Source organism: Patiria miniata, unplaced genomic scaffold (assembly GCF_015706575.1).
Source record: "Patiria miniata isolate m_02_andy unplaced genomic scaffold, ASM1570657v1 HiC_scaffold_3, whole genome shotgun sequence".
Classification (NCBI taxonomy): Eukaryota; Metazoa; Echinodermata; class Asteroidea; order Valvatida; family Asterinidae; genus Patiria; species Patiria miniata.
The window spans coordinates 27472864-27484914 of NW_024037069.1; the positions used below are offsets into that span (position 1 = coordinate 27472864).

The window sequence follows — 12051 nt, forward strand, 5'->3', positions numbered from 1 at the left end:
GGGAGTGATTACGGTTAGAAATCATTCTGTCCAAGATTGTGGCAAGAGAAAGGGCAACCCGGTGGAAATGCCCAGAGCTCATGGAGGGTCCTGGAGGCTCATAGACACAGTGGCGTAGGTTCCAGCACGAAAGTCACGAATGAGTTCACTTTGTGTCTTCTTGAGACAGACCTGTAAAAAAAACTTATGTAAATTATTGCTAAATTGGGATAATCAGCAGTGGATCATGTCACCCGAATGCAAGACGTTCGGGTTTGAACTGTGAACAATAATTATCTCATTAGAAAACAATTCCCTTTCTTTTAAGCATAACAATGCAGTGGCGGCACTGGGGTTGGGGGGGGCGCCATGGGGGATTTGCACCACAAGTTATTTCCTTGCCCCCCCCCCCCCCCCCCCCGTTCATAATAACTTGACGATAGAGAGTGAATCATCGGTTCTGTGGACACATTTTGGGCCAATGGAAGCATTATAAACATTGGTACCGTAATTTGGTAGACAAAACACGCCACACACACATTCATATACAGCACTGATAGGGTGCAGCCTTTGATACAACGGGATCGGTTGGCCGGTTCCAATTTGCCGCAAAAATTCCATCTTATAATAGTTTATGCGGTACCCGCTACTACATCAGATTTGAACCGGCCAACCGATCCCGTTAGCTCGGTGGTCGAGTGGTGAGACATCTGCACTACAAAGCAGGAGGTTGAGGGTATGAGTCCCACCTGAGTGATTTTTCCAACTTTCATTCGGGAGGTAACACACTAAATATACCGTGTTTACAAGTCGGTGAAGGGCAAAACCTCATTTGAATGTTTACCGTTGTTATGTATTAGCTGAACATCGATTGGTATGGTTACACCACAGATCAGAATAATTTTGTGCACTCTTATCTCAGGGTAACATGTTTTCAAAAATAATATAAGTGTGTGGCCGTGATCTGCTGGAGCATCTGAACTTTTGAAACGTGTTTAAGAAATGTTATTCCTGAAATTTAAAAAAGTAATACAAACTTGATGCAGCCTTAAAAAGGAAGCGGGTGGGCCGTTGGGTTATTTGTGGTTTCACGGAATAGACAGAGCAACAACAACATTAGGAATCGGTTCCTAAAACAATATTTAAAATAATAAAATCAGTAAAACGGTGTCAGCTTGAACAAAAATTGCAGTGGTAATGCTGCCTCTCACAGCTTCCAAAAAGGGGAATATACATTAATTTTCTTCAAATTAGGTTTTGCCCTTCACCGACGTTTTTAAACATTGTATACTCGGTGTTTAAACAGAGTATACAGAGTAAACAGAGTATACACTGTATACTCAGAGTATACAGTGTTTAAAAACGTCGGTGAAGGGCAAAACCTAATTTGAATAATATCACCCCTGCGCAAAAATTCCATCTTATAATCATTAATTTTCTCTTCTTAAAAAAAGTTTGCAAACAAAAAAAGTGGGTCAATTTGATGAGACTTTTGACATGCTATACAACAATTATCTAACCAGCCTGTAATGTGTACATGTGCTCACAATCTCTTTTTTTTAAGTTAAAAATAAACAAGTAATGCTCATTCAGTACAGATTGAACAAACCTATGTAATCTAAATACCATGCTTCTTGTGTGGGTAACAACATGTGCAGGCTTAAATCCCCCAACTAAAAGAATATATAAATAAATGAATGAATTAAGTTAGATTATTTCGTTTTCCCGGCTATTTTAAAACGTTTATCATTCGAATTCACCGTTTCTAATATTCATATTCGCCCATCACCATCGAGTACACTTCCAACGTTTAATTTTGTGTTTTGTGTGACAATATAAAATTTAGTTCAAGCAATTTTGAAGTTCACGTTTAGGCTCAGCGGCTAGTATCGATTTTGTCTAGTCTACGCCAAACCTTTTTAGTCAAAAAACGTAATTCGTCTAATTGATTTATAAACAACGAATTCGATTTCTGAATGCTGCCATTCGGCAACAGCTTGAATGCATTTGATTTGTAATGATCTTCAAATGGAACTTGAAAGAAGTATTATCTGGCAAGTGCTCATTGCATGCGAAAAGGTTTCTGACTGTGTCAATAGAGGGCGCTGTTTCTATTTTTTTTTTTCTCATGCAACATTTTCGGCCTTTTTATCCCAGATTATCTCATTTCAAAACAGACTGTGGATCGGGGAACAATATATATTTTTTTAAGATATGGTTCATCATAATCTACATGTCTGGAAAGTTTTATAAAATTCGGCGGACCAGATCGCGCATCTCGAAAACTAAAGTGTTTTCGGCCTCTCGTCCCACGGACTAAATGGGCACGCGCGCGAATACACAGGAAGTTTTAGTTGACTGCCCCCAAATATTTCCCTGACCCCAAATTGCCCCCCCCCCCCCCATTTTAGAGTCTGGCGCCGCCAATTGACCAACGCAAACCCCATCATGTCCTCGTCAGCAGCTAGCATTTGGCGTCATATACTCAAGGTTAACCAAATAGCCAACGCACTTTAACTTTTTAAAACTATGCAATACACTTAAGTCGCAGTTTATCACCCTTTACATGGGCATGATGGGCATGATGTTTGAACAGCGCCCCTTTGAGACTCCACCTCGCCTCCTCCCCTTTGAATTTCCCTAGGCTGCTGGTCCTCCCTACCCCACCTCATGCACAGTTGACAAAAATATTTAGCACCGCTTCTAACCCCTTCCTGGTCCCCGCAGCAACGTTGCACCAACTGTTTTTTTTTTAATACATGTACAATTACACACACTGTACTTACAATGTAGATACCGGCAGCGACAATGCAGGTGAGTAAGATTGAAGCCAAGACCCATAATATCACAATCGAATCGACGGGTTTGTTGGGAATTGGAATACAATCTATCAAAGCAAGCGTTGTTCCTGAAAAGAGTCAAAAGGCACTCTGACACAATATCTGACTTGATTTGTTTGATATGTAACTCAGTGATTTAATTATCATCTGACTTTATTCGATTGATATCTGACTTGATCGAATCACTGAGTTTCATTGTTCCATCACCTAATAGACCCCCATCTGACGTCACATCTGACGTCCTTTTCCTCTGGGATTCGATACGCATTAGTACACACAATGTGTATGTATAATACATTCAGGTGACAGGCACAATCCCTCTGCCTCGTTCTAGAGCACAGTTCCGTTAGAGTTCGCATAAGCAATAGCACAAGGGACTAAACCAAATGAACGAGAAATTATATCTGTTTGTCTATTCAAAGACCTTTTGCCCATGCAGCAAAACGATTCCTGGATAGTTTTACAATTTTGCTGAAATCAAATTCTTTTTGTCAACATTATATTACTCGTGATAGCGGTCATTTAAAGCAAACAAAAGTCGAGTTATATTATTCTTCTTAATGAAGAGAACCAAAATACCGCCAGATTCGCACTCGGGATTGTGTGTGAATGCAGTTACATAATTATTATGAAGTGAACATAATTGCAGGAGTTCACAACGCGTGGTTCACTGATTTCTTCCCATGATGTAGTTAAATTTTACCGTAATCGCAGCCGGTTTTATTTAACCACATCGGTATTTCCCAATCAACATCAAAACAGTATAGAACTTTTACAATAACATCGAAATTACATAATGTATGATTTACAATCCAAGCAGCCAGATATTGAGTCATACTAAGTCTGCGAAATGAAACCTACCTGGATTGATGGAGGACTGAACTTCATCATAAGTTGCCGTTGTTGGTTTAGTTTGGGTAATTAGGCGCACCCTCGTGCGTGTAGAACTACTTCCTACAGCAACACCCATTGCCTCACATACATATTCTATGTCATTGTAATCCGAAGGAACTTGGATTGTTGCTGAAGTTGAATAGGTGTTGTTCCTCAACGACGAACCTGATCGATAGATTTATAGATACTGTACATAATATATGTTTTAATAACAGGTAACTAAAAAAAATCGGAAACGATCATAACTGTGTATGGGGCGCTGTTATGTTCCAAGGTCGGCGATTTTGAAACAGACACACTACGGACGGACACACAATTTTGTCGACAGTGCAACGATTTTGGCGACCAAAAAAACTAAACTATAGGGGGCCTCACAACCCCTCCAGCGATGCCAGTGATTACCTGATTCCTCCACGATTGCTTACCTGTGTTAGCCGGTAGAAATACAGACCTGACTGCTGTTGAGGCCTTGAGTTCCGTCAGCCCGCCCAAAAACCACTTCAATTCCACGGCAGGTTTGACCTGCTCCATGACGCAGGTCAGGTTATGCACCGTGCTGTCGTGTCGTACTCTCACCTCGCACGTGTCTTCGTCTTGGTCTTGATCGCAGCCGATGACGGTAGGATATGGATGACTTGGGGATACTGTTGGTAAAGGGTAATGGAAATCATCACTTTTGCCAAATATATGCATTTTCACTGATTCAAATTAAGGAACAACAATACAATGAATGTGAAGAAGGTTATTCAACAAACTAGCCCGCCCAAATTTCAGCTCAGATAAACTTCTGCAGGAAACACTGAAAGTGCATTCTTTTGTGGTAATAAGATCCCACTTTATTTCGAGATGAGTTCGTCCTTACCATCGGCTCAATGATGGGAATTCCTCTGTTAATACGCAAGTCAAGTCTGGCATAGGCCCACCTCAATAACCATAAAACAGAGACAAGAAATAGAAGTGCAGAAGCGGGCTTGCCGCATTATTCTGGGTCATGAATATGTTAATGATGATGATGCTATCGAGAGGTTAAATATCACCACGCTAGATATCAGGCGCCAAAGCCTTCTGTATAAATTTGGCAAAAAGCCCATGTCTTCAACAGAATTCCGACAAATGCTGCCTCTAGAAAAAATAAATTGTAAAGATTTGCGGTCGAATGGAAATCATGCCATGGTAATCCCAAAATGTCGTACTGAAAGATATAGAAATTCAGTAATCCCATCACTAGTAAGAATTTCAAAGTAATTATGTATCTGATTTTATTCCAAATATAGGTTTTCCCGTCCAATTTCGCACTTAGTGCATGCAAAAGTAAAGATAGGTCATTCAATTTCGCACATAGTGCATGAGAAAGTATAAAAAGGTCATTCAATTTCGCGGATAGGGCAGCGAAAATCACCAATCGGCATTCAAATTCACTATTGGGCAGCCAAAATGGCCAATTGGCATTCATAATCGCTTTAGGGCAACCAAATTCGCCAATCGGCATACGAATTCGTACATAGTGCAACCAAGTTCGCCCTTGAAACCCCCTCGAGCTAAGTTAGAGCATTCAATTTCGCCATAGGGCATCCAATTATACAATTTGTGCATCCAATTTAGCACATATAATTTTTTTACTATTTGTTTTTTATAGCTTTCTCATGTTTATATCTTCTTCCACTTAATGAGCTTGCTTTGTCTTTATTAAGTCGCCGAATAAAAATCATATTTATTGGGTGGCCCAAAGGCAGATGAATTAGCAGAGGGAACATTTCCTAACATTTCCCTTTGTTAATTCATATGCCTTTTTTTATCTTTGTAAATTTTCTTTCATACTGTATATTTTCTTGTGGTCATTTGCACCATCTCTTCAATTATATGCATTGACCAGAGACATAAATCATAACATGTATACAATATCATGATTTTTTCTTTCATATTGTATATATTTACTTTTTGTGTTTTGTATCTTGTATCTGTTTTCATATGACTTTAATCATTTAAAACAATCTTTTCATCACAACTTAAGACATTGATTACGGTTTTCTTTCCTGATAATAATTCTTTGTTGAACCCTTTTATATTGTTTTTAAAACATAATTATAACTAAGTGTATATACTTAATATGATATCGCAACTGCAGATGGTTATATTTTACTGATCTTTGGTAGGAAATTTACATGTTAAAGTTCAAAGCTCAAAACTCAGTCATGTTTTCAGCCATTGATGTTAATTGCGTAATGTCTGCCAATGTAAATTCTCAAGCTGCTGCTGATAATTATATGTGGAAAGCAAAAGGTGAAATGCAAAGAATGCATTACCAAAGGAGATGAAAGGAATATATATACAGTTTGCGCCAAGGCGCTGGTGAGGAACAAAATAACTTGCTCAATAAGCAGGCCAATGCTTCTATAATTTACATTTCACCTCTAGGAGACAAAACAAATACAACTATCGAAGTCCAGGCATCTGTACAAAAATAATGTAAATTGTCCAGTGAAGTTTTATGAATGGTCATTGGTGGCACACATATTGCAGGTTGGGAAAAACGCGCAAAGGATATTTGAATATGTATTACTGTATACAAGTCATGTAAATACAGTGCTAAATTGAATGCACTAGTTATGAAAATGAATACCCTATGCCAAAATTGAATGCTCTATCTTCAGTCACGTGTCCTTCCGTGCTAATTTGAATGCACTACGGCGAATCGGAATGTTGTTTTTACACTTTTGATTGCTCTATGGCGAATCTGAATGCCCATTATGAATTTTTGGCTGCCGTATGGTGATTCTGAATGACTGTTTTTCTTTTTTGACTGCCCTATGGCGATTTTGAATGACTAGTTTGAATTTTTGGTTGCCCTATAGCAAAATTGAATGAACTATTTATACTCTTGCATGCACTAAGTGCAAAATTGGACGGGAAAACCTATATTACTGTATGTGTTTTTTTACCGAAATATCTTATTCACGTCAATATCCTAGTACCATCCCTCTCAACACTCACCCAGCCAAACCCATTCCCTGGTCAGCTTCCCATACCTCCTCCCCCACACACTCCCTTAATATATTTTAAAGTACATTTTCTGTTTTTATGTGCATCTATCTTTTACCAGTCTGATGTTAGCTTTTAGGATCATTGTTCATTGTCGATTTTGTTTTAACTTTAATGTTTTTAACTATTGTAAAATAACCATAATTCAGCCTCTTGACAGCCATGTGTCCTTTAAATGAAATAAATAAACCATGAATATTAATATAATAATAATATAGGTTTTCCCGTCCAATTTCGCACTTAGTGCATGCAAAAGTAAAGATAGGTAATTCAATTTCGCACATAGTGCATGAGAAAGTAAGTTTTATATTGTTTTTAAAACATAATTATAACTAAATGTATATACTTAATATGATATCGTAACTGCAGATGGCTATATTTTACTGATCTTTGGTAGGAAATATACATGTTAAAGTTCAAAGCTCAAAACTCAGTCATGTTTTCAGCCATTGATATTAATTGCGTAATGTCTGCCAATGTAAATTCTCAAACTGCTGATGATAATTATATGTCGAAAGCAAAAGGTGAAATGCAAAGAATGCATTACCAAAGGAGATGAAAGGAATATATATATTCAATTTGCGCCAACAAAATAACTTGCTCAATAAGCAGGCCAATGCTTCTATAATTTACATTTCACCTCTAGGAGACAAAACAAATACAACTATCGAAGTCCAGGCATCTGTACAAAAATAATGTAAATTGTCCAGTGAAGTTTTATGAATGGTCATTGGTGGCACACATATTGCAGGTTGGGAAAAACGCGCAAAGAATATTTGAATATGTATTACTGTATACAAGTCATGTAAATACAGTGCTAAATTGAATGCCCTAGTTATGAACATGAATACCCCATGGCGAAATTGAATGCTCTATCTTCAGTCACGTGTCCTTCCGTGATAACTTGAATGCACTACGGCGAATCTGAATGTTGTTTTTACACTTTTGATTGCTCTATGGCGAATCTGAATGCCCATTATGAATTTTTGGCTGCCGTATGTTGATTCTGAATGACTGTTTTTCTTTTTTTTGACTGCCCTATGGCGATTTTGAATGACTAGTTTGAATTTTTGGTTGCCCTATAGCAAAATTGAATGAACTATTTATACTCTTGCATGCACTAAGTGCGAAATTGGACGGGAAAACCTATAATACTCGTGGTGCTTATATAGCGCAGTTCCAAATTAATGATCAATGTGCTTTACAAACAAAAACAAAGAAAATAAAAAGAGACATTGGAAGAGTAAATCACATAAGAGATCAGGGCAAGCAGGTGTGTTTTGAGGAGGCTTCTGAATGTTTGTGGGCTAGGAGCCAGTCTGATGGTTGATAGGAGATCATTCCACAATCTAGGGGCACAGATAGAGAATGACCTCTCCGCAACCATCCTTTGGCCCCTAGGCACCACGAGGCAAGGGCGGATCCAGGGGGGGGGGGCAAAGGGGGCCCATGCCCCCCCCCAAAAAAAAAGAAACCAAATTTTTTGTTTTTATGTGACATCGCAATAAGGCAGGCAATGAGTACACCACCAACTTTTCCTCAAAAAAACATTGGTTAAAGTGGTCAGAAATTGCCTCAGATCGCACCACAGAGCATCTAGAATCCAAAAAATTTTCGGGGCCCTTAAGCGGGCCCCGAACCCCACGCCGTAATTTTTTTGACCCACTTTTTTGGGGGGACCACATTTTTTTTTGGCCCCCCCAAAAAATTGTGTTCTGGATCCGCCCTTGCCACGAGCCGGGTTGTGTCTGTGGCGGAGCTTAATCCGGGTCAAGAAGGTTTGAAGAATGAAATGCTGTTTGAGAGGTATATGGGAGCGAGACCGTGGATTGACTTGTATACATATAACAGGATTTTCTGTAGACGCTGCAATCTTGAGATGTCAGAGCTGCTGCAACCGGCCAAAAGAGAGTTGGCATAGTCTAGTCTAGACAGAATCAGGGCCCTCAAGGCATGTGTACAGCTTTCCTTGTCAATGAAGCGACGAATTCTGAAGATGTTGCGTCGATTGGAATTGATTGCCTGACAGAGGGATGTAACATGAGAGGACATGGTCATCGATTGGTGGAATGTTACTTCTAGATTTCTCACTGAAATAGATGGGGACACATACTCATTATCGATTGGAAGGTGTAATTGATGAGCTTTGGGAGATTGTTTTGAGATGCAGATATGAAAAACTCAGTTTTGGAGCTGTTTAGTCTCAGCTTGTTTGCAGTCATCCAGTGTCGAACGTCATCTACTCATTTCGATAGCCTATGCAGAGCAACAGCAGCTTCACCTGGAAAGTTGGGATTAAAGGTTATGTAAAGTTGAATGTCATCGAAAATGACAGTTATACTAGGCCCAATGATTTCACAGGATGTTTGATCCTATTATTTACTTCCATTAAAGTAGGATATTTTCTATATTTTGTATAATATTTTGGTACTTTCGTTTTTGAATGATTGAGGTATGTTAATCAAAGTGTGATTCAGAGACTCGAGACAAAGTACAGGAACCAGACGTCATTATTGTTATCGACCTGCGACCAATGTCATGGAGCTGCTAGGCACATGACATTTCCTAAACACAGGAAATATTTCCTTGGCAAAAATATTACCCGCCAACATGCCATGCTGTATTATTGCTTGTGACTGCAGGTTCCCAGCTTATCTTTGTTTAGCACATACGTGTATATATGCTAAGCAATATTTGCTGTTTAAAATATCAATGAAATTGGGAAGTGTGCAGATCCAAATGTCGGAATTTTCTTAATAAATATTCTTCCAAATGTAGTTTTCACATATCCATAGCGATCGTGAGCTAATTGAACTTCTTTTTTGTTTGTGTATATTTTAAAGGAATTTGCAAAATGCTAAGAAACATTTGAAGCAAACAAGTAAAGAGAACTCACAAAATGGACTCACCCTTGTCATAAACTTCAATCTGTCCCTCCTCCATACTTTTTAAATGTGGTTTCAGCTTAAAGTAGTAGGCGCCCTCATTGGAGGCGGTGACGTTCTCAATGATGAGATTGCACTCATCGTCGATATCATAGACGCCCTCTGGGATCCCGTTTTGTGGAGCCACTCTTCCCCAGAAGTACGAGATGAGCAGGGATGTGTCGCTTGTTGAGCCATAGTACCAGTACATCGCGTCGACGTTTGGTACTACCAGTATTTTGCAAGTTTTGCTCAGGGGACAGGGCACGATCCCACGGTGGCCTCGTTCTAAGAACAAGGCTCCATCGGTAATCGCTTGGACTAATGTACCTAAACCTTTAATGAACGACACATTTATGATTTTACTACATATAGCCTACATGAAATCTAGGTCAATTGACATTCTTTTTGACACGATTGTATTGTTCTTGATTAGTAATTTTAATTTGTAGTAAATTAATTCCAGTCAAATAGTTTTCTCAATTTGGACCCAAAGTCAAACACCGCCAGATTTGCCTTCATGATTGTGTTTGGAGGCATTATAGAAGAAAATCATTGCCGTATAGTGATTTCACCCCCAAATGTAGTCAGGATTTCCCGAAAGGTATTTGCCCGTAATTCACAGCCACTTTTATTAACCACATTGGAATTTCCCATACAACCGCAAACTTTTTTAGACTTTAAAACTGAATTTACCTGTAATTTAATTGGTAATAATATTGGGATTACTGGGTTTGGATTTACAATCCATGCAGTGCAGCCATGAGTCCGCAAAAAAAGATTATTATTATTTTGTGAAAGGTGCTTACAGATGCAGTATAACAGCAATGATGATGGTACCCGCTGCATTCGAATTCCGACTCGCCTCGTCATTTTGCCGTCTCTATAATGGAAGCAAAAATGCAATCATAACGTAAAATTTGTTGAAGTCTTTTCCAGAATTATTTTTATTGTGTGACAGTGTCTATAACTATTGATGCCTTAATGTTTATCTTTCTCAGAAACTTATACAAATTTGATATTGGCAGCAATACGAAGGCTATATATAGTGGTATATTAGGACCTTTAAATCCTTCTGTGAATAAGGGTGCATAATGAAGAGATCAATTCTGATGCAGTTTTGAAATTCATTAGCAGCGCCGTTCGATTACTTTCCTCGCGCTTCCTCGCACCTCTATAAGTCTTGGAATTAAGACTACATGTATATGCACGGGATATGTTATCACCCATTTCTGAATATTCTTGGCAAGAGCTTTCGCCACGATTTATGGGAAACACATTGTCACGTGTTGAACTTGAAGGGTACAGTGACAGGAGAAAGAAATACTTGCTTGGCCCCATATTACACAGAATTAAATTAATACAGAGACTTGTGCATTTGAAAACAGTCCCTCCCCCCCCCCCCCAGACACCCCTGGGTTGAAACCATTGAAAGCTCTCTCACCCTTGGATCGTTTGCATTTCCAGAATTTTTGAACATGTGGGGGCATATGCAAATGAGGAATAGTCTGGTGCCGTCCTGTGCTTCACAGCAGCGTTTTTTGTGTGGTGTCTAGGGTAAAAACATAATTTGTCGCGGCGTGAGCATTGCCTGAGTTACGGAAACACGATTTTTTTTTCAAAATTTTTGTTACAATCTTCACCAGACAAATAATACAGTCACATTTTACAACTTGAACAAATTGGAAAGGAAATGATTATTTTTAAGAAAATGTGTGTACGAAATAATTACAAGAACTTAAAAACACGTAATGCACGTTGGAAATAACAACACCAATTAAGTACACGATAGAAATTTATTACTTTCCAATTGCGGTATCGAATCAGGATACAGGAAAAAAGTTTCCTATCCAGGGCTTACTGTTAGAAACGAGGTTGAAAACAAAGTAAGTCTATCTATTCAGTGTGGGCTAGTTGTGATTCCAGCTGCCCAGTTGTCGCTTTCTGTGGAAGGGCGGTATAAGAAACCACATTTGTGTATTGGAGCTGTGTGTAACATTTATGTGACACACACAACATGTATCGTATATTGAATGAAAACGATGGGAAAAACGTATGCTTACTCCAATGGCGTAAAAAAACCAGCAATATATATATATATATAAATATCCAATGAAATCGTCTTCTATCACAATTCACAGTGCTCGATACATCTCTGTAGAGCTATAACCATGCAATAAATTCAGAATAAGAGTTAAACAAACTTTGGCATATCTCTCTTCAAAGAGAGATATGCCAAAGTTTGTTTAACTCATATTCTGAATTTATTGCATATATATATATATATATATATATATAAAAAATTGTTAAAAATGTGTTCACCAAAACCTAACGCAAATTCTATTTTTAATGAAATACGAGTATGCATGTGTATT

At 38.5% G+C, this 12051-nt stretch overlaps 1 protein-coding gene across 1 annotated transcript; it reads right to left on the bottom strand.

The window, feature by feature from the left end:
- Positions 1-78: 78 nt before the first annotated feature.
- LOC119736612 lies at positions 79-10553 on the bottom strand. The gene is made up of 6 exons (XM_038210627.1): positions 10486-10553; positions 9662-10012; positions 4139-4357; positions 3681-3878; positions 2766-2887; positions 79-171 (listed from the first exon to the last, which is right to left on the bottom strand). The coding sequence occupies exons 1-6, from the start codon at positions 10547-10549 to the stop codon at positions 79-81; spliced, it is 1047 nt and encodes a 348-aa protein (XP_038066555.1). The 5' UTR covers positions 10550-10553.
- Between the last annotated feature and the right edge of the window lie 1498 nt (positions 10554-12051).

Bases quoted from the DNA above. Each gene is read 5' to 3' on its own strand.
- LOC119736612 (XM_038210627.1), bottom strand. From the start codon at position 10,549: ATGACGAGGCGAGTCGGAATTCGAATGCAGCGGGTACCATCATCATTG. The intron at 2,888-3,680 runs GTAGGTTTCATT...GACTCTTTTCAG, and splicing joins TCAGTCCTCCATCAATCCAG to GAACAACGCTTGCTTTGATA. The intron at 172-2,765 runs GTAAGTACAGTG...TTTTTTTTACAG, and splicing joins TCGCTGCCGGTATCTACATT to GTCTGTCTCAAGAAGACACA.